The sequence below is a fragment of the Salvelinus fontinalis genome, chromosome 33 (genome assembly GCF_029448725.1).
Source record: "Salvelinus fontinalis isolate EN_2023a chromosome 33, ASM2944872v1, whole genome shotgun sequence".
Classification (NCBI taxonomy): Eukaryota; Metazoa; Chordata; class Actinopteri; order Salmoniformes; family Salmonidae; genus Salvelinus; species Salvelinus fontinalis.
The window spans coordinates 34,440,262-34,463,287 of NC_074697.1; the positions used below are offsets into that span (position 1 = coordinate 34,440,262).

General features: G+C 43.7%; 1 protein-coding gene across 2 annotated transcripts; it reads left to right on the forward strand.

Moving 5' to 3' along the window:
• Nucleotides 1-2,665: 2,665 nt before the first annotated feature.
• On the forward strand, nucleotides 2,666-21,545 carry LOC129832094 (remodeling and spacing factor 1-like). 2 transcript variants are annotated; one of them, XM_055895857.1, is made up of 17 exons: nucleotides 2,666-2,874; nucleotides 4,033-4,124; nucleotides 4,209-4,301; nucleotides 8,819-9,024; nucleotides 10,094-10,266; nucleotides 10,403-11,918; nucleotides 12,230-12,356; nucleotides 14,801-14,995; nucleotides 15,204-15,308; nucleotides 15,379-15,458; nucleotides 15,581-15,629; nucleotides 15,729-15,835; nucleotides 18,033-18,100; nucleotides 18,640-18,814; nucleotides 18,972-19,195; nucleotides 19,335-19,508; nucleotides 19,892-21,545. In XM_055895857.1, exons 1-17 carry the CDS (start codon nucleotides 2,721-2,723, stop codon nucleotides 20,425-20,427), a joined length of 4,074 nt encoding a protein of 1,357 aa, XP_055751832.1. In that variant the 5' UTR covers nucleotides 2,666-2,720; the 3' UTR covers nucleotides 20,428-21,545. The 2 variants fall into 2 exon arrangements, with proteins under 2 accessions (XP_055751832.1, XP_055751831.1); XM_055895856.1 differs by having other exon boundaries at nucleotides 2,694-2,874; nucleotides 15,732-15,835.
• The last annotated feature ends 1,481 nt before the right edge of the window (nucleotides 21,546-23,026 follow it).

The following is a 23,026-nucleotide window of genomic DNA, read 5'->3' on the forward strand; positions in this document are numbered from 1 at the left end:
CACTCAAAATAACACTTATTTTGTAACACAACTATAAAGCGTATCAAAGACTAACCAAAGAATAATACGTCCTCACAACTACATAAATCACAATATACATCACCCCAAACAAATGAAATTCCGTGTACAAAAAGTTGTAGTCAGTCGGTCAGTCAGACAATCCGCCAACAGATCTCCAGCGGAGAAAAGTCCACGAAAACCAACGGAGAGTTGTAGTCCACAGACGCACAGAGTGGATCCAATCCTGGGTAAACTCGCTTTAAGGCTACAAAACACACTGTAAGGCAACAAAACAAACGTAATGGCGAAGCTTCATAAACTGAAGGTAGTACACATCCTCCTTCATGTCTCAATCACAACTTCACCTTTGCGCAGCTGATGCTGGCTATTTAATGTGGAATTAAAGGGGAAGCGCCCTATTAGAAGGAGAAGCACTGAGACGGTTCATAAATATTCAGGGTCGCCACAATATGTGAGTAGGGTAGACTAGGCCTACACAGAAAGCTGATCTCAATTTGCTCCCTAACCTTCCCCTTGGCCCCCCCTAACCCTTTGATGTTTGTAGTTTTGAAAGGTCTGAAATCCGGATAGCTATAAGCAGAGGGTTAGTGTTTAGTTGCCCATGTATGTTCTAGCCTACATGTTGACATCAGTATCACCATATATACTGAACAAAAATATAAATGCAACATGCAACAATTTCAAAGATTTTGCTGAGTTGCAGTTCATATAAGGAAATCATTCAATTAAAATAAATAAATTAGGCACTAATCTATGGATTTCATATGACTGGGCAGGGGCACAACCTAGTGTGGACCTGGGAGGGCATAGGCCCACCCACTTGGGAGCCAGGCCAACCCACTGGGGAGCCAGGCACAGCCAATCAGAAATAGTTTCCCCCCCACACCACCAGACTCTGGGAGATTAATTCACCTTTCAGCAGGACAATAACTTAAAACAAGGCCAAATGTACACTGAAGTTGCTAACCAAGAAGACAGTGAATATTCCTGAGTGGCCTAGTTACAGTTTAACCTTAAATGTACTTGAAAATCTATGGCAAGACCTGAAAATGGTTGTCTAGCAATGATTAGCAATCAATTTGACAGAGCTTGAATAATTTTGAAAAGAATAATGTGCAAATGTTTCACAATCTAGGTGTGGAAAGCTCTTAGAGATGTAATCGCTGCCAAAGGTGCTTCAACAAAGTATTGACTCAGGGTTGTGAATACTTATATCAATTTGATATTTCTGTATTTCATTTTCAATATATTTGCTTTTGGTTTTTTGCTTTTTTCCCCCATTTATTATTCAAAATACAAATCAACAATCTACATTGTTACATCATACAAAACACAACAACTATTAAAGAGAAAATACTAAAACATACAAAAAATATCAAGTAATAAAAAAATTAACAATTCTAGTGCAATTGTAATAACTCTGAAAAAATCTTATTATAATGACTAAGGAAAATGTTATTCTTGTTATTCACTAGGGTTAATGCTTTAATAAAATAGTTAAATTCAATTTAAAAAAATGTAATTTTGGTATAGAATTTTTGAATTTTTGTTTGTGTATAAAGTATTGGCCATTAGAATACAAATAATGCACAATCATTTCAATGGTCTTATTATCATTGCAATAGTAACATATTAAATCCTTCATTTCAAAAACATGGCCAGTGTTTATAATGGTAAATAAGTATTTTTCAAGGTTTTCACAAAATTCTGACACAAATTTACATTCAAACAACAAGTGAGACAGATTCTCACATTCTCGCAGATTCTCACTCTAATTTGTGGAACGTTCCAACAGGAATCTGTTCCAAAAACTGCGTAAAGTACAAGGTTGCCAACAAACAACGCATACAAAGTAGCATGATCAATTCAACTAGTTGACTAATAGGCATCAACTCACCACGTAGCTTATTCTTAATAGGCTACCCGAGTGAGGACAGACATTTTCCGGAATAAACGTGGTGAGTGAAAAACGTAATTAAATAGCCCACTCCCTACCTGGTATCTCATTCTGTCGCTATACAACTTTGTATGCGTTGTTTGTTGACATCCTTGTTATTTACGAAGTTATGGAACAGATTCCTGTTGGAACGTTCCAGAAATTATACCCACCAGTATTGACTTTATGAAGGCACTGTATGTAGAGTTGCCTACCCTCCCTCTAGCGTCTGTACACGCCCCCCTCCGTCAAATATTCTATCCAATCACACGCCGCATTTACACCGGTGGGGTGCGCAAGATCCGCATCCAACCAGTGCTGGTCCTCCTGTCTTTTTCCACAAATCACATTTGTATTTTACATAAACGGGTGACGTTACAGTGTGGACATTGCTGTGAATATTGTATCCACTGACGTAATTCGCCAACTATCGTAGCTATGTGAAATAAAAAGACTAGCTATATTATGCACGATGGCCGCAACGTTATAACATATAGACTGTAGAGCACCTAAAATATCCCTGCTAGCTATATGACTCATTTTCCTACTAGGTCATGAAATGTTTAGTAATCATATGGGCCTAGATAATAAACCACAACATTAACATTCTTGATGTTTGAAACTTGCGTCCCTGGGGGGGGTAGAAGTGGGGGGACTACCTGGTCACAGAGCCACCCACGATGCGATGTTGGCGCGCTGAATTCTGGGCTCTTTTCTGTCCTCCCAACTCCGTTCATTCTCATCCTACTCCCCGGCTGGAAAAATGGCTGCTTTAGCGGCAGCGCAGGGCTCAAACCCCGGTCTCTGCCCCAGTTTCGCAGTGGTCTGCTCGTTTCTAGAGCGCTACGGACAAGCCCTGGACCTCCCCGAACTCACGTTTCCGCAGATGGAGAGGTATCTCCGGGACACATCGACAGGTGGGAAGAGAGAGGAAGAGGGTCTCAGCATCCTCATCACTGACTTGCTAGCTAGCTGGGTGGTCAGGGGGGAGCCAGTACAGCTAGCTGGCTGGGGGGTTCCACACACACACTGTGACATGTGCCTGGGTATAACTGGCTAACGTTACTGATTGATGTAGCTAGCTAGATGTACCGTTACTTAACTATTTGATAAGTAGCTAACTTGCCATTCCTGCTTGAATTACCAAACCAGCTAGTTAGCTAGCTTCATTTTGTTAGCTAGCTAGCTAGTGATCAGGTGTACTTTTCCATGCTTGCCTGCCCATACTAGTGCAAGAAAAGTATCAAACTCAGCCCCATTGTGTATGAGTAAATACTGTTTGAATAGAATCGATCTCGTATTGTGGCAAATCGTGTCGTAAACAGTTGTCAAAATAGTCCGATAAAAACACGAACGTTACTTGGCAAGTACAGGGTGGCTGACTGTCAATTTCGCGCAGGCGCAATGCGTGATATAGCCGTGCTAGCCAACTTCATGCTAAACCAAGCTAACATTAGTTTTGCTGGTGGCTATCAATTCATTCAAATAAAATACCGCTGATTTCAAATTCCTCAGACTGTACATTTGCCACAGTTTTTAACTATTTAAATCCTCTTTAGAGACAATGGTAGCTACTGAGGCTTTCTTGTCACGATTTAGCCAGCTAGCTATCTGGCTAGCAGTGTGTGGCGTACCTAGCTAGCTACTAACGTTACAGTATCTGTAGGAAATATGTTGTTACTAGCTAGCTAGTTAGTTAACTGTATGTAGACTTCCGCGATAACGTTGTTAGTTTTTTCCACATTCCCTCCCTTGTTCACCAAAAACGTCGTCGTGTTTTTTATATTAATGCAAAAAATGACAATGAATCACAGTTGTTGTTGATCTTACCTCCACCCGTGCCACTGTTAGCTAGATCTTTGAGAATAATTTTAAGAAAGTGTGAATCAATGTGAATTACACAGACGATCAGAATAAATGAAGGAGAATGTTGATTTTGTTTTGTATTCCCACAGCACATTGGGTGTTGTAATAGGTGTTTAGTGTTATACAAGCTGGTGTTATGACCGTGTGTTTAGTTTTATAACAAAATAATGTATTAACTAATGTATTATCTCTCTGTGTATCTCTCTCAGTTCCCAAGCCGCTGGTGGAGCTGCATGTCAAGCTCCTGAGGAAGCTTGGCAAGTCTGTGTCTGCAGACAAGTGGGAGAGGTACCTGGCTAAGGTGAGCTGTGTGTGTGTGTGTGTGTGTGGTGTGTGTGTGTGCGTGTGTGTGTACACCTGTAATGACTGTATATTTATCACACAGGTATGCCAGGACATCAACAGTAACTGGGCATGGGAGCTGGAACACAAGGGCTACCAGGATTTGAGCATGGAGTGCAAAACCAGCATCCTCAAAGTAAGACACACACACCTTGTGCAGACTATCACACTAGTCCACCTCTTTACATCTGCTGTGACATCTACTCTATGTATGAACAGCATATTGGTAATATACAGTGCCTTCAGAAAGTATTCACACCCCTTGAATTTTTCCACAGTTTGTTGTTACAGCCTGAATTTAAAATGTAGACTTTGTGTCACTGTTCTACACACAATACCCCATAATGTCAAAGTGGAATAATGTCTTTAGAAATATTTACATATTTAATACAAAATTAAAAGCTGAAATATCTTGAGTCAATAAGTATTTAACCCCTTTGTATGGCAAGCCTAAATAACTTCATTAGTACAAATGTGCTTAACAAGTCAGATAATAAGTTGCATGGACTAACTCTGTGTGAAATAATAGTGTTTAACATGATTTTTGAATGACTCATCTCTGTACCCCACACATACAATTACCCGTAAGATCCCTCAGCCGAGGAGTGAATTTCAAGCACAGATACAACAACGAAACTGCAAAGAAGGGCACCTATTGGAAGATTGATAAAAAAAAAGACATTAAATATCCCTTTGAGCATGGTGAAGCGATTAATTACACTTTGGATGGTGTATAAATACACCCAGTCACTACAAAGCTACATGCATCCTTCCTAACTCAGTTGACGGAGAGTACGGATACTGCTCAGGGATTTCACCATGAGGCCAATGGTGATTTTAAACCAGTTACAGAGTTAAATGGCTGTGATAGGAGAGAACTGAGGATGGATCAACAACATTGTAAACTCAGCAAAAAAAGACACTGCCCTTTTTCAGGACCTTGTCTTTCAAAGATAATTTGTAAAAATCCAAATAACTTCACAGATCTTCACTGTAAAGGGTTTAAACACTGTTTCCCATGCTTGTTCAATGAACCATAAGCAATTAATGAACATACACCTGTGGAACGGTCGTTAAGACACTAACAGCTTACAGACAGTAGGCAATTAAGGTCACAGTTATGAAAATTTAGGACACTAAAGAGGCCTTTCTACTGACTGAAAAACACCAAAAGAAAGATGCCCGGGGTCCCTGCTCATCTGCGTGAATGTGTCTTAGGCATACTGCAAGTAGGCATGAGGACTGCAGATGTGGCCAGGGCAATAAATTGCAATGTCTGTACTGTGAGACGCCTAAGACAGCACTACAGGGAGAAAGGATGGACAGCTGATGGTCCTGTGGCAGACCAGGTGTAACAACACCTGCACAGGATCGGTACATCCGAAAATCACACCTGCGGGACAGGTACAGGATGGCAACAACAATAGGCTGAGAGAGGCTGGACTGAGGGCTTGTAGGCCTGTTGTAAGGCAGGTCCTCACCAGACATCACCGGCAACAATGTCGCCTATGGGCACAAACCCACCGTCGCTGGACCAGACAGGACTGGCAAAAAGTGCTCTTCACTGACGAGTCGCGGTTTTGTCTCACCAGGGGTGATGGTCGGATTTGCGTTTATCGTCAAAAGAATGAGCGATACACCGAGGCCTGTACTCTGGAGTGGGATCGATTTGGAGGTGGAGGGTCCATCATGGTCTGGGGCGGTGTGTCACAGCATCATCAGACTGAGCTTGTTGTTATTGCAGGCAATCTCAACGCTGTGCATTACAGGGAAGACATCCTCCTCCCTCATGTGGTACCCTTCCTGCAGGCTCATCCTGACATGACTCTCCAGCATGACAATGCCACTGCTCGTTCTGTGCGTGATTTTCTGCAAGACAGGAATGTCAGTGTTCTGCCATGGCCAGCGAAGAGCCCGGATCTCAATCCCATTGAGCACGTCTGGGACCTGTCGGATCGGAGGGTGAGGGCTAGGGTCATTCCCCCCATAAATGTCCGGGAACTTGCAGGTGCCTTGGTGGAAGAGTGGGGTAACATCTCACAGCAAGAACTGGCAAATCTGTTGCAGTCCATGAGGAGGAGATGCACAGCAGTACTTAATAGAGGTCGACCGATTATAATTTTTTAATGCCGATACCGATTATTGGAGGACTAAAAAAAGCAGATACAGATTTTTATTTATATATATATATAATGACAATTACAACAATACTGAATGAACACTTATTTTAACTTAATATAATACATCAATAAAATCAATTTAGTCTCATATAAATAATGAAACATGTTCAAGTTGGTTTAAATAATGCAAAAACAAAGTGTTGGAGAAGAAAGTAAAAGTGCAATATGTGCCATGTAAAAAAGCTAACTTTTAAGTTCCTTGTTCAGAACATATGAAAGCTGGTGGTTCCTTTTAACATGGGTCTTCAATATTCCCAGATAAGAAGGTTTAGGTTGTAGTTATTATCGGACTATTTCTCTATTTACCATTTGTATTTCATATACCTTTGACTATTGTATGTTCTAATAGGTACTTTAGTATTGCCAGCCTAATCTCGGGAGTTGATAGGCTTGAAGTCATAAACAGCGCAATGCTTGAAGCAGAGCGAAGAGCTTCTTGCAAATGCAGGAAAGTGCTGTTTGAATGAACGCTTACGAGCCTGCTGCTGCCTACCACCGCTCAGTCAGACTGCTCTATCAAATCCTAGACTTAATTATAGTATAATAACACACAGAAATACGAGCCTTAGGTCATTAATATGGTCATATCTGGAAACTATAATTTTGAAAACAAAACGTTTATTCTTTCAGTGAAATATGGAACCGTTCCGTATTTTATCTAACGGGTGGCATCCCTAAGTCTAAATATTGCTGTTACATTGCACAACCATCAATGTTATGTCATAATTATGTACAATTCTGGACAATTAATTACGGTCTTTGTTAGGAAGAAATGGTCTTCACACAGTTCGCAACGAGCCAGGCGGCCCAAACTGCTGCATATACCCTGACTATGCTTGCACAGAACGCAAGAGAAGTGACACAATTTCCCTAATTAAAAGAAATTCATGTTAGCAGGCAATATTAACTAAATATGCAGGTTTAAAAATATATACTTGTGTATTGATTTTAAGAAAGGCATTGATGTTTATGGTTAGGTACACATTGGTGCAACGACAGTACTTTTTTCGCGAATGCGCTTGTTAATTCACCCGTTTGGCGAAGTAAGCTGTGATTCAATGATAAATTAACAGGCACCGCATTGATTATATGCAACGCAGGACAAGCTAGATAAACTAGTATATCATCAACCATGTGTAGTTAACTAATGATTATGTTAAGATTGATTGTTTTTTATAAGATAAGTTTAATGCTAGCTAGCACCTTACCTTGGCTCCTTGCTGCACTCGCATAACAGGTAGTCAGCCTGCCACGCAGTCTCCTCGTGGAGTGCAATGTAATCGGCCAAAATCGGTGTCCAAAAATGCTGATTACCGATTGTTATGAAAACATGAAATCGCCCCGATTAATCGGTTGACCTCTAGTACTTAATGCAGCTGGTGGCCACACCAGATACTGACTGTTACTTTTGATTTTGACCCCCCCCCCCCCCCCCCCCCCCACCTTATTCAGGGTCACATTATTCAATTTCTGTTAGTCACGTGTCTGTGGAACTTGTTCAGTTTATGTCTCAGTTGTTGAATCTTGATAGGTTCATACAAATATTTACACATGGTAAGTTTGCTGAAAATAAACGCAGATGACAGTGAGAGGACGTTTCTTTTTTTGCTGAGTTTAGTTACTCCACAATACTAACCTACATGACAGATTGAAAAGAAGGAAGCCTGTACAGAATAAAAAAATATTACAAAACATGCATCCTGTTTGCAATAAGGCACTAAAGTAATTCTGAAATAAATGAGGCAAAGAAATTATATTTTTGTCCAGAATACAAAGCATTATGTTTGGGGCAAATCTAACGCATACATCTCTTCATATTTTCAAGCATGGTGGTGGCTGCATCATGTTATGGGTATTCTTGTCATCGGCAAGGACGAGGGAGTTAAAAAAAAAAAAAAAATTAACGGAATAGGGCTAAGCACAGGCAAAATCTTAGAGGGAAGTCTGGTTCAGTCTGCTTTCCAACAGACACTGGGAGAGAAATCCACCTTTCAGCAGGACAATAACCTAAAACACAAGGCCAATTATACACTGGAGTTGCTTACCAAGATGGCATTGAATATTCCTGAGTGGCCTAGTTACAGTTTTTACTTATCCGGCTTAAAATCTATGGCAAGACTTGAAAATGGCTGTCCAGCAATGATCAACAACCAACTTGACAGAGCTTGAAGAATTTAAAAAAGAAAAAAATGGGCAAATATTATACAATCCAGGTTTACAAAGCTCTTAGAGACTAACCCAGAAAGACCCACAACTGTAATTGCTGCTGAAGGTGATTCTTTTAACATATTTGTTTTCCATTAATCATTTTATTTATTTTTTCACTTTGAAATTAGAGTATTTTGTGTAGATCGTTGACAAAAAAATGGCAATGAAATGTGGAAAAAGTAAAGGGCTGTGAGTACTTTCTGAAGGCACTGTACTGTTTTCTTCTCTCTGTCTGACCCTAACCCCCTCGTCTCTCTGACCCCAGTACCTGTGTGAGATCCAGTTTGATGACAACCTGAAGTTCAAGACGTTGGTGAACGAGGAGGAGGCGGAGGCAATGAGGCTGCAGCCCTTGGGCAGAGACAGACAGGGCCTGATGTACTGGCTGCAGACTGACGCCCAACACAACATTCGCCTGTACACAGAGGAACAGGACGACTGGGACGGATCCACCTGGAGATGTATCGTCAGGTAATGATGGATGGATGCATAGATTTTTTGCAACCCTAGTTGGAGCATCTAAGAAGAGAAAGGATATATGTACAGTGCTGTGAAAAAGTATTTGCTCCCTTGCTAATTTTCTCTACTTTTGCATATTTTTGATACTGAATGTTATCAGATCTTCAACCTAAACCTAATATTAGATAAAGGGAGCCTGAGTGAACAAATAACACAACAATTACATATTTCATAAAAAAAGTTATGCAGCACCCAATGCCACTTTGTGGAAAAGTAATTGTGACCTCAATAACTGGTTGTTGCACCTTTAACTGCAAAGACTCCAACCAAATGCTTCCTGTAGTTGTTGATCAGTCTCTCACGTCGCTGTGGAGGAATTTTGGATCATTCTTCCATGCTTTAACTCTGCGACATTTGTGGGTTTTCAAGCATGAACTGCTCGTTTCAAGTCCTTCCACAACATCTCAATTGGGATTAGGTCTGGACTTTGACTAGGCCATTCCAAAACGTCTGTGAACTAAAGAGCAGCTGTGTCATGCAGCAAGACAATGGTCCAAAACACACAATCAGTCTACATGAAAATGGTTAAAAAGCAATCCATTTTAAGTTTTGGAATGGCCTAGTCAAAGTCCAGACCTAATCCCAATTGAGATGCAGTTCATGCTTGAAAACCCACAAATGTTGCCGAGTTAAAGCAGTTCTGCATGCAAGAGTGGACCAAAATTCCTCCACAGCGATGTGAGAGACTGATCGACAACTACAGGAAGCATTTGGTTGCAGTCATTGCAGCTAAAGGAGGCACAACCAGTTATTGAGTGTAAGGGGGCAATTACTTTTTCACACAGTGGAATTAGGTGTTGCATAACTTTGTCACTTACATAAATAAAATAAGTATACATTTTTTTGGTGCTTATTTGTAAACTCAGGTTCCCTTTATCTAATATTAGGTTTTGATTAAAGATCTGATAACGCTCATTATCAAAGAATATGCAAAAATAGAGAAAATCAGAAACGGGGCAAATACTTTTTTACCGCACTGTATGTTCAGAATATTCTATCAGAATGTTCTGTTTGTCCTCAGAACCCGGAACGACTTGGCCGACGCTCTGGACCTTCTGAAGACCCAGCTGGACCCAGAACACAAGGAGAAAGAGGAGGGAGAGACCGAGAGAGAGAAAGAGATGGACAAAGAGAAGGAGGGAGGATCCAACTTTGCCACGCCTGTGGAGAGGGGGAGAAGACACACAGAGGAGGGTAAGATTTCTGTTGTTACTAGTAATATGATGGTGTAGTTACTAGTATTATGATTGTGTTGTTACTACTGATTATAAATGAATGTTGGAACCAGAGCTGCAATATAATATGTCAACATCTGTGATGATTTTTCAAGGCGAGGCTGGAGGAGAGGTAAAGGAGGAGGAAGAGGAGGAGGCAAGACAGAAGAGGAAGGCTGAGGAAGACAAGAACAAGAGTAAAGAGAGAGAGAAGAAGGAGGAAGAGGAGGATAAGCGAGAAAAGAGTAGATCATCTACCTACCCAGAATCCACTAGGACGGATGACAACATGGCATCGTTAGCAGAGAAGGAAAACCCAACCAAACCTGAACTGTTATTCTCAGTGAAAGAGGAAAACATTGCAGTTGAGATGAAGGAAGAAAAGGAAATTAAAAAATATGAGGAGAAAGAAGAGGGAGAGACACAGAGTGTGAGGAAGGAGGAGAGGTCAGAAGTGATTGACAACAGAGTGAGCACCATCACCGCGCTCGTCAAAGAGGAGACCCAAACGCTTAACAACTCCCCTAGCAATGCTGTCTCTGTCGTCATGGCGCCCGTCTCGGCAACGACAAAACAGGAAGTTCCTCCTGTGAAGGAGGAAGCGGAGCGGGCCCTGAGGACCGACCAGCAGGCCAAGATACCACTGAAGAAGAGAGAGCTCTTTGGCGCTAACCGTCACCATAGCAACACACATCACAACAATGACATGCACAGCAACCAACACAACAACAACAGCCATAGCAGCAGTACTAGCAGTAGCATCATTGTCCGTAACCCTTCAGTAACACATACCAAGGAGGAGCAGCTGGGGAGGCAGTCAGCGCCACCTGGGGGCCTAGCTGTCCCACTGCCAGAGGAGTTGACCAATGGGGGGGCTCCCCTAAACGGGCTTGGAGGGCTCACAGGGGGTATAGGTCATGTGGGGGTCATCTGCAGGTCGGCCTCACAGCAACAAGATGGCGGATCATTCTGTACGGACAGAACCAAACCTGGGGCAGAGGAGGGGGCGGATAGGGCCAGAGCTCCAGACAAGGAGAGGAGCAGGCAGTCAGTCCTGGTGAGGAAGAGTCCTGGCTGGGGAGAGACTGAAGCTCCAACACCCCTGGAGCCTAGAGGACAGGAGAGACAGGCAGGAAGAGAGGAGAGGGAAAGGAAGGAGAAAGGAGGGAGATCAAGGGAGAGGTTAGGAGAGGATGGAAGAGAGAAAGCGAGGGAGAGGTTAGATGCAGAGAGGGATGACAACCCAAAAGAAATAGAAGAGAAAGAGAAAAAGACCACCCTCCATATGGAGAAAAGCGAGGGATGCCATGGAACAGAGGAAGAGGAGAAGAAGAGTACTTCAGGAGAGAAGGAGCAGGAGTCAAAGAGCAGCCAGACTGTAGAAGGACAGAGGGACCAGGGAGAGGCCCTCAGCACAGACACACCAGCCCAGGCCGGGGTGAGGGGAGCTGGGCATGGAGCAGCAGACCGGCCGGGTCCCCTTGAGGCCTCCTCTGAGCTGCAGAAAGAAGGCATCAGGCTGAAGATAAAGATCCCTCCCAACCAGAGGATAGAGAACGTGAGAGAAGAGGGGGAGAAGGGGGAGGAGCAGGGAGATGGGAGGTCTCTGCGGAGATCGGCTCGGATCTGCAGGTAAGGTCCATGATGGAAAGAGATTCTATCACAATTTCTCAATGATTATTACCATAACATAACTTCTTTCATCACAACAACTGAGGTGACAATTTATCATGTAGAGCTGAACAATAGATACAATATTCTGCTGTAATATCACTCACTCCGTCGTGCCTGCTAGCTTATAGAGCAGCAACAAAGGCTCTCATCTTCTGACTGTCTTTGGCCATCTTCTCCAACTGTGCCCCAGCTCTGCTGGTGGTGTTTGGAGTGGTCTATTGTTCTGTAATTTGATATTTAGATATTTTACTGATCAACCCTACCTACAGACCCAGCCCAAACAAGGTGAAGAGCCAAGATGCACCCCCAGGAGTGAGGAGGGAAGAAGAGGAGGTGAAGACTGCTCAATGGCAAAAGAAGAGAGCAAACCCTGAGGGACAAAGCAGGACTGTAAAGGTAACTACTTTGTTTTAAAAGTCAATTTACTAATTTATAAGTCAAATCAAATGTATTTATAAAGCCCTTCTTACATCAGCTATCTCAAAGTGCTGTACAGAAACCCAGCCTAAAACCCTAAACAGCAAGCAATGCAGGTATAGAAGCACGGTGGCTAGGAAAAACTCCCTAGAAAGGCCAGAACCTAGGAAGAAACCTAGAGAGGAACCATTTACATTTTTACATTTTTAGTCATTTAGCAGACACTCTTATCCAGAGCGACTTACAGTAGAGTGCATACATTTTATTACATTTTACATACTGAGACAAGGATATCCCTACCGGCCAAACCCTCCCTAACCCGGACGACGCTATGCCAATTGTGCGTCGCCCCACGGACCTCCCGGTTGCGGCCGGCTGCGACTGAGCCTGGGCGCGAACCCAGAGACTCTGGTGGCGCAGCTAGCACTGCGATGCAGTGCCCTAGACCACTGCGCCACCCGGGAGGTCAGGCTATGAGGGGTGGCCAGTCCTCTTCTGGCTGTGCTGGGTGGAGATTATAACAGAACATGGCCAAGATGCTCAAATGTTCATAGATGACCAGCAGGGTCAAATAATAATAATCACAGTGGTTGTTGAGGGTGCAACAGATCAGCACCTCAGGAGTAATTGTCAGTTGGATTTTCATAGCCAATCGTTCAGAGTATCTCTACCGCTCCTGCTGTCTCTAGAGAGTTGAAAACAGCAGGTCTGGGACAGGTAGCACGTCCGGTGAACAGGTCAGGGTTCCATAGCCGCAGGCAGAACAGTTGAAACTAGAGCAGCAGCACGGCCAGGTGGACTGGGGACAGCAAGGAGTCATCAGGCCAGGTAGTCCTGAGTCCATGGTCCGGGGGTTTGCTTAAATTCACACAGGACACGGGACAAGACAGAAGAAATACTCCAGATATTACAGACTGACCCTAGCCCCCCGACACATAAATACTGGGGGCTGAGACAGGAGGGGTCGGGAGACACTGTGGGCCCATCCGACGATACCCCCGGACAGGGCCAAACAGGCAGGATGTCACCCCACCCACTTTGCCAAAGCACAGCCCCCACACCACTAGAGGGATATCTACAACCACCAACTTACCATCCTGAGACAAGGCTGAGGATAGCCCACAAAGATCTCCGCCATGGCACAACCCAAAGGGGGGCGCCAACCCAGACAGGAAGATCTCGTCAGTGACTAAAACCCACTCAAGTGACGCACCCCTCCTAGAGACGGCATGGAAGAGCACCAGTAAGCCAGTGACTCAGCCCCTGTAATAGGGTTAGAGGCAGAGAATCCCAGTGGAGAGGGGGGAACTGGCCAGGCAGAGACAGCAAGGGCGGTTCGTTACTCCGTTCACGTTCACACTCCTGGGCCAGACTACACTCAATCATATGACCTACTGAAGAGATGAGTCTTCAGTAAAGACTTAAAGGTTGAGACCGAGTCTGCGTCTCTCACATGGGTAGGCAGACCATTCCATAAAAATGGAGCTCTATAGGAGAAAGCCCTGCCTCCAGCTCTTTGCTTAGAAATTCTAGGGACAATTAGGAGGCCTGCGTCTTGTGACCGTAGCGTACGTGTAGGTATGTACGGCAGGACCAAATTGGAAAGATAGGTAGGAGCAAGCCCATGTAATGCTTTGTAGGTTAGCAGTAAAACCTTGAAATCAGCCCTTGCCTTAACAGGAAGCCAGTGTAGAGAGGCTAGCACTGGAGTAATATGATAAAATTTTGGGGTTCTAGTCAAGTAGTCTAACCTAGAAGTGACAAAAGCATGGATACATTTTTCTGCATCATTTTTGGACAGAAAGTTTCAGATTTTTGCAATGTTACGTAGATGGAAAAAAGCTGTCCTTGAAACAGTCTTGATATATTCGTCAAAAGAGAGATCAGGGTCCAGAGTAACGCCGAGGTCCTTCACAGTTTTATTTGAGACGACTGTACAACTATCAATAATAATTGTCAGCTTCAACAGAAGATCTCTTTGTTTCTTGGGACCTAGAACAAGCATCTCTGTTTTGTCCGAGTTTAAAAGTAGAATATTTGCAGCCATCCACTTCCTTATGTCTGAAACACAGGCTTCGAGCGAGGGCAATTTTGGGGCTTCACCTTGTTTCATCGAAATGTACAGCTGTGTGTCATCCGTATAGCAGTGAAAGTTAACATTATGTTTCCGAATGACATCCCCAAGAGGTAAAATATATAGTGAAAACAATAGTGGTCCTAAAACAGAACCTTGAGGAACACAGAAATTTACAGTTGATTTGTCGGAGGACAAACACAGAGACAAATTGATATCTTTCCGACAGATAAGATCTAAGTGATGTAAGTAATGTGTAAGGCTTTGTATGAATATCAAAATGATCATTGTCAAGAAAATGTTGTTTATCAATGTGATTGATTGTAACCGTTTGTGCGTGTGTCTACAGAGCAGACGAAGACAACGAGGCGCCCGCTGGTCAAACACTCGAGCGAAGAGATGCAAACCGAATGAGGGAGGAGAGGAGGGGGAGGAGAGAGGGAGGGAGGGAAGTATTTGTGACTCAGATGAATCTAGCCAATCAGAGGAGATGCCTAATGAAGATCCCTGCAGCCACTGTGGACTCCCCAACCACCCCGAACTGGTGAGATGTGTGTGTGGAGGAGATTTTTTGTTTTTGTTTTTGGCTCTGCATCTGAATGACTTATGGTATATTATGTGTGCTTTACTGTGAAGCCAACTGTTTCCCTGCAGATCACTATCTATTCTTGATTTCATGAGTTTATTTCCCCCCAGCACCTGAATGTGCGTACACTCCGTTTGAAACCAACCTGTGTGTTTCTCTGCTGCAGATCCTGCTGTGTGATTCATGTGATAGTGGTTACCACACCGCCTGCCTCAGACCCCCTCTCATGGTCATACCTGAGGGAGAATGGTTCTGCCCGCCCTGCCAACACGTAAGTGAGAGAGAGTGTGTGTGTGTTTGTCCGTGCGTGCGTGTTTTAACACTGTCCCTGGTCTATGTAGAAACTGCTGTGTGACAGACTAGAGGAGCAGCTGCAAAATCTGGATTGCGCTCTGAAGAAAAGAGACCGAGCTGAGAGGAGGTAACACACAGACCACACACAGTCTCACACGTCACACGCAGTCTCACTCACACACTGTCATACACACACACACCTAACACACTGAAATGGTTGTGGAATTCCTGTGTGTTTTGTCTTTGTAGGAGGGAGCGTCTGGTGTATGTGGGAATCAGTGTGGAGAACATCATTCCTGTAAGCCTAATTGTGTGTGTACTATCAGGCAAAATTAGTCTAGAAGGCCAAATAAATTATCATAATCTGAAATTGTGTTTGTCTGTTATGTGTTTCTAGCAGGAAGGGGAGGAAGAAGAGGAGAAACTGGTGAAGAAGAAAGATGCAAAAAATACCAAAAACCTGGGAAGGAGGTCTACCAGAACCAGGAAGTGTATCAGCTACAGGTGTGTGTGTGTGTGTGTGTGTGTGTGTGTGTGTGTGTGTGTGTGTGTGTGTGTGTGTGTGTGTGTGTGTGTGTGTGAAAGAGAAGTGACTGCACAGCTCAAATAAAATGGATGAGTCACATGTTGTCATGGTGACACTCCCGTCTCATAGTGAGCTTGTGTGCAAGGGTTTCCGTAATTGGCGGCTTTTGGCAGAGGAAAAATAAATAAAATATAGCCGAAAAAACAATCCAATTGAAATTTAGTTGAATTCATTGATGGAAATATCAGTCGCTGTAAATGCATTTGACTGTCATGCTTATCGGTCTATAGGTTAATTTGCTAAATTTAGTGAAATTAAATTGGGGAGTGTGTATTTTTGTTAGTCGCCATGTGTTTATTTATCACACAGCATGCTATGAGTGGCATGTCACTTGTCAAACTTGTTGCTGCTAGAGTGAAACGTGTCATTGCGCAACAATTCTAAATGCAGTTGTGTGTTAAAAACAGTTTTGTTGGCCACGATTTATAAAGAGCTACTATTTGTTTTTTTCTCAACTGGTAATTGAAGCGCTGCCTCCCATTCCCCATTCAAGTGCATGGGCTATGGTAGGCAGGCTAAAAGCATGTCACCCACTACTTTACAATGTGAGCTGGAGGCAGTATGCATTTTGAAAACATATACTTAATTTTTTGAAACCTGAATGTTTTACTCTATATTATGAGGCATGTCTTACCTTGCTTCAAAGTAGCCTAGGAATAATCACACTATAGAAACGTGGAGGCAATTATTTTATAAAGACTTCCTCATATGCCATTGAAACCAGCATTTCTCTGCTGTTATATTGGTTTTCATATGAACTTTATTTTGTTGTGTAGATGCCAAAGGCACATTCCTAGTCATTTTAGTGTCCCATCCTAGTTGCGTCTTCAGATTCCCCTTCATTCAAAGTTTCTAACAGAGATGTTCATCTCTGTCACATATGAAACTGCTCGCACCAGGTGGGCTGTATAGAATGGCGTTTTCCTACGAATTGCATTTTGGCAAATGTTTGAAAATGATGTTTTATTGGCTGCTTAATCGAGCACTGTTGGTGGACGCCCTAATGGGTTACGCACCCAAAGCATATGGGTCTGGTAAATTTCTCAAATGGCCGGTAAAATTCAAATCTTCTCGGTCACGTCCCAATGACTGTATATATGAATGGACAAAGCCATCAATCACATGACACCATTCATTCCTATGTGAAGACTCTATAGCGCATTGAAACCAAGTGAAGTCAGTTAAGATGGCATCTCATGGAGACATAACATGCTCAGTTTGAGCTAGAGATCTTCACGGATTCACCTGTACCCGAATACCCGAGACCCGATCTGGGACCTGAGCAGGTCCGGATCCAGAATTATAAATAATATCATGGGTCTGGGTCGGATCTGATATGATTGTCATGGGTCTCGGGTATGTGTAATTTTAACTGACTTGTCCGGAAGGGCACGTTCATATCTGACTGCTGCAGTAGAGAGATAAATTGAATAATTGATGCTGCTGCTCTTGCTTTTCACGAGAGTGGAGCATGGCGTGTGTAGCTTGTTGATGGCCCATCATAAGTCATCAGAGCAGCAATATACTACAGGCTACCATCATAGCGCCTACCTCTGTGTGTGGCAAAAGTTAGGAGATATCTAAAATGAATTAAAAGTTAAAGGAGAAAGATAGGCTACCCTGCTGTCTCTCCCTCCCTCCTTCCTAGAGTGGTACATCTTTCCCTCTTCTCAAGCTTTATCATCTCCGGTTAATAATGTAGCTTAAAACATTTCTTTTCTGCTGCTCTCCTCACTCGGACCGGGTCTGGATCCAACCAGGTCTTTTACGGAATGGGTCTAGTTGCCCTTGGGTCCGTACAGAATGGGTCTTTATATTAAAACATTTATTTATGCGTATCGGGTACAGGCTATGGCTCTGAGGCAACTCAGGGCTGGGGAGAGGGATGACTTCAACTGCTGAGGGCTTACTATAAGTACACAATGTACTGTGTAGGCTAGATAATATTAACAGTATTAACTTTCTGTTTGTAAATCAACTGCCCCCTCTCTCTTCAATGAGAGGGGGGGAGTCATTCTCCACTGCGTGTCCGGCTCCACGTTTTCCTAGGACCGACTAGGAAAACGTAAACCCTGGTGTGTGTGTGTGTGTGTGTGGTGTCTGCGTGTGTTCCAGGTTTGATGACTTTGATGACGCCATTGATGAAGCGATAGAGGAAGACGTCAGAGATGAGGATGGAGGAGGTGAGAAATAGAGAGGGAGTGAATGTGTAGACTGAGGACTGAATGGCTGTCTCAAATGGCACCGTATTCTCTATATCAGGGATCATCAACTAGATTCAGCTGTGGGACGATTTTTTTCTTAAGCGGATGGTCAGGGGCCGGAACATAATTACTAATAATTTGTAGATTGCAAATTAACCGCAAGACGCCCAAACAGATATAATATTTGACTAAAACATCATCATTTCAAACCTTGCTTACATTTGTATACGATCACTTGTCTCTCTATTATGCGTGAGAATAATTGGGGAAATATTTTTTTTAGGGGTCAAATCAAATTTGGCCCGCAGGATGCCAGTTTGGGAACCCTGCCCTATATAGTGCACTACTTTTGACCAGAGCCCTAAGGGTCCTGGTCAAATGTAGTGCGCTATATAAAGTGAATATAGTGTCACTTTGGATGCATTCAATATGAGGAACAAGAGGGTTTAGATGACAGAATAGTGGCCTGCCTGTGTTCCTGTTGTTGTGAGTGTGTAACCCTGTGGTCCTGTGTGTAGAGGTGGGGCGGGGTAAGGACATGGCCACCATCCTATCAGAGGAGGGGAAGGAGAAACGAGGACCAACCACAGCTCAGGCCCCTCCCACCAGGAGCAGGAAGAGACGGAGACTCAACGACCTGGAGAGCGACAGCACGGCTGCAGAGAGCGAGGAGGAGTTTCAGCTCAGCGCCAGGTGTGTTTGTGCCTGACTGGCCTTAAGTCAGTCCTAGTAATTCTGTGGATATATGTATGGGTGGGTGATACTCATTGGAGCTACACTCCATATTGTAAAGTAATATTTAGTTTGAGCACTATAAATGCAAACTTTTAACGCGTGTGTGTGTGTGTAGTACGGAGGAGGAGGAGTTTGTAGCGTCAGGTGATGAGGAAGCAGCCAGTGATGTGGACAGCTTTGCCAGCGACCCGGGCTTCGTGAGCCAGTCCACACGGGCACAGAGACGGGCACCTAAACAGAGAACCTCCAGGACCGCAGCAAAGTGCAAGAAACGCCCACGCAGACGGAGGAGAGGATGGGGGGAGGAGGAGGAGGAGAGTGAAGAGGAAGAGGAGATGGGTGAGAAAGGCTTGGAATATGAGTTGAGAAAAGAAGACACACAGAAATCCAGAGGTTTGGTGCTGGATGTTAAAGAACATGTTCCGTTGAAAGTAAAACAACTCTCTCTCTGCTTCTCTCTCTCTCTCTCTCTTTGTAGAGACCAGTGATTTGAGTGACAGCGATGGAGACAGGAAGAGGTGTGGTTTAAGGAGGGGCCGGAAGCGGGAGGTGAACTACCGCGAGACGTCAGAATCCGAGTGTTCCCAGGCAACCACCAATAAGGATAAGGCCAAACCCCGCCGCCGTCGTCTCTCCAGCTCAAACAGCGATGGTCAGTTACTATGGTTACCATCCCTGCCCCCAATTAGGGAGGTCCATGTGGAACTTGACAGACTGTCATTTAGTCAATGTAAACAACTCATAACCAACCCGCATTCAGACACTAGCGGAAAAAAACGCTTCTACAAGTGAAAGCGTGCCGATAACGTTCCACCCCTCCCCCTCCTAAATTTAAACCAATCTAAACCGACCACTGTCCCTAAACCAACATTTTCTGGTTGGCTGGATGAAGCGGAAAACACGTCACCAGACACAGAGAAAATAGAGCCATCGATTCCATTGCACCGGGCAAAGGAACGTTTTTGCCGCTAGTGTCTGAATGCGGGGTTAACTCCTGCTGCTGTATGAATCCGCCGCTCGCTCCCTCTATTTCAGAATCCTCCCATTCGAGAGAGTCTGAGGAGGAAGAGAAGAGAATGAGGGGAAAGAGGCGGCAAGAAGAGGTGGAGGAGAGTAGAACAAGGGGAAAGAAGAGGAGAGGAGAGAAGATGGGCAGAGGGAAGCGGAGGAAGGTGTTGATAGAACAGCGGAAGAAACGTCTAGCTCTGCTGAAGAAAAGCAGACCCTCCACTAAAGATGATGAGGATGATAACGATGAAGGGGAATCGGAGTCGTCATCCGAGGAAGATCGTCCTATCCGCAAACGACTTAACCGCATCGACTCTGATGAAGAGGAGGAGAAAGAGGGGGAAAATGAGGAGGACGAGGAAGAAGATGATGAAGAGGAGGAGAAGAAGCTGAGAAAGCCGTCATCAAAAGACAAGGAATCAAACAGCCCTAATGGACAGCAGCCCTCTAGAGGCTCAACACAGCCTGGGTCTGAGAGTGCAGCATTACCCAGGGACAGAGCAGCCAGAGCTGGGCAGAACAGGTCTAACAGCCCCCCACCTCCTGACCAGTCAGACGCATGATGACATAGACCTTTAGTTATATTTTGTTTTAATTTCTTGCCTTTCACCAACAACCTTTCAACTGGATCTCTCATTACCTCATCATCCCTCCTTCCCTTTCTCCTTTCCCTCCTCCTCCCTTCCTCTAAACAGGATGAATAACTACTGGACCAAACGCACTAGCGCCATCCAACACACAGACACACAACACAATACACAGCCAGAGGGTGAAGGACTGTCCTGAGCACCAGACAGACACCCTCCTTAGCTGTTCTCCAGCTGTTCTGGACTGTACATAGATACTCTCTCTGCTCGGCTGCTGATCCTGTAAAATACTAGATGTTCCCTTCTCTGTCTCCCTCTAAAATTGTGTTCTATATACCATGAAGGAGAGAGTGAATGGACTGGAGCGTTTAATTATCCCATAAAATAGTGAGTTGGATGTTTTAAACCAATGGAAGAGCTGCTCCTGTTGCTCTGCTGTGAACCAGGAAGATAACTACCAGAAAGAGATTCATACAGGCTGATTCATCTCAAATTACACTTTGCAGATTTGACCACAGTTACAACTACAGTGGGGGCTGGCAGATGGACACTGGCAAACTATCTAACTAGCTATGTTCAGTAAATCAATTCACTGTTGACTTTTATGTGTTAGTTGAAGTGTTCCTTCTCTCACTCAGTGAGGACTGAATAATTTATCCACAGTAGTCTACTACTCTCCAGTCCAGTCTATACATTCTACAACCTCCTACTATTTGAGAAGATGGGGTCAAATTCATAAGTCAGAAAAAGGACTGAAACGGGGAGGGACTACCTGAACTTGCAAAATATTTTGCTGCTGTGTGCCCTAATGAATATGGCCCCAGGTGTGAATGCTGTATCTGGTCCTCAGTCCACTGTCTGTTCTGTTTTCATCCTCAGAGTTCCATCTGAACCTCTTGTAGATTCTATCATTCCAGCTCATTGTTCATGTTTATGTTCCCCCCCAAAATATCAAATATTTTGAAATGTTCAGTCTGAAAAAAAGAAATCACCCTGTTATTCATCCACAGTGTATGTACAGTATGTTTATAGTTGATGCTGTAACATAGGTGTTTTATAAGTTATTAAAAACCAATATTCAAGCATCTCACAAATGCACCTTGTCATCTGCTTTTGAAATCTGTTACTATACAAATGGTGGTTTTATTTGGCCCCCCCAATCAGTTTGAAGTGGCTTTAATTTTGGAAATCTGTTCCCATGTATCGTATACAAATGATCGTATACAAATGTAAGCAAGGTTTGAAATAGTTTTAGTCATTGTTTGAGTCAAATATTATATCTGTTTGTACTTCTTGCGGTCTACAAATTATTTGTGATTATGTTCTACTTGATTTTTACATTTGAATTCATTTAGCAGATGCTCTTATCCAGAGCAACGTAACAGGAGCAAGTGAGGTTAAGTGCCTTGCTCAAGGGAACATCAACACATATTTCACCTAGTCGGCTTGGGGATTCTAATCAGCGACCTTTAGGTTGCTGGCCCAACGCCCTTAACCACTAGGCTACCTGCCCTATGGTAATGTTTTTAAAAAACATTTGACTGATAATGCCGTATCAGATAAAGACTACAGTGTAAACCGTGCATTCGGAAAGTATTCAGACCCCTTGACCTTTTCCACATTGTTACATTACAGCCTTATTCTAAAATGTATTGTTTTTCTTCCTCATCAATCTACATGCAATAATACTCAATGAAAAAGCAAAAACAGGTTCAGAATATTTAGCAATTTTATAAAAAAAATTCTACTGAAATATCACATTTACATAAGTATTCAGACACTTGACTCAGTACTTTGTTGAAGCACCTTTGGCAGCGATTACAGCCTCGGGTTGTCTTGGGTATGATGTTACAAGCTTAGTACACCTGTATTTGGGGAGTTTCTCCCATTTTTTTGCAGATCCTCTCAAGCTCTCTCAGGTTGGATGGGGAGTGTTGCCTCACAGCTATTTTCAGGTCTCTCCAGAGATGTTAGATCGGATTCAAGTCCGGTCTCTGGCTGGGCCACTCAAGGACATTCAGAGACTTGTCCCAAAGCCACTCCTGTCTTGGCTATGTGCTTAGTGTCGTCCTGTTGGAAGGTGAACCTTCGCCCCCAGTCTAAGGTTCTGAGTGGTCTGGAGCAGGTTTTCATAAAGGATTTCTCTGTACTTTGCTCCCTTCATCTTTCACTCGATCCTGACTAGTCTCCCAGTCCCTGCTGCTGAAAAACATCTCCACAGCATGATGCTGCTACCACCATGCTTCACCTTAGGGATGGTGCCAGGTTTCCTCCAGACGTGACGCTTGGCGTTCAGGCCAAAGAGTTCAAGCTTGGTTTCATCGAACCAGAGAATCTTGTTTCTCATGGTCTGAAAGTCCTTTAGGTGCCTTTTGGCAAACTCCAAGTGGGCTGTCATGTGCCTTTTTACTGTGGAGTGGCTTCCGTTTGGCCACTCTACTATAAAGGCCTGATTGGTGGAGTGCTGCAGAGATGGTTGTCCTTCTGGAAGGTTCACCCATCTCCACAGAGGAACTCTGGTGCATATTTAAGTTAATATGCACCAGAGCAAAGTATAGAACCCAGTAAACTCAGA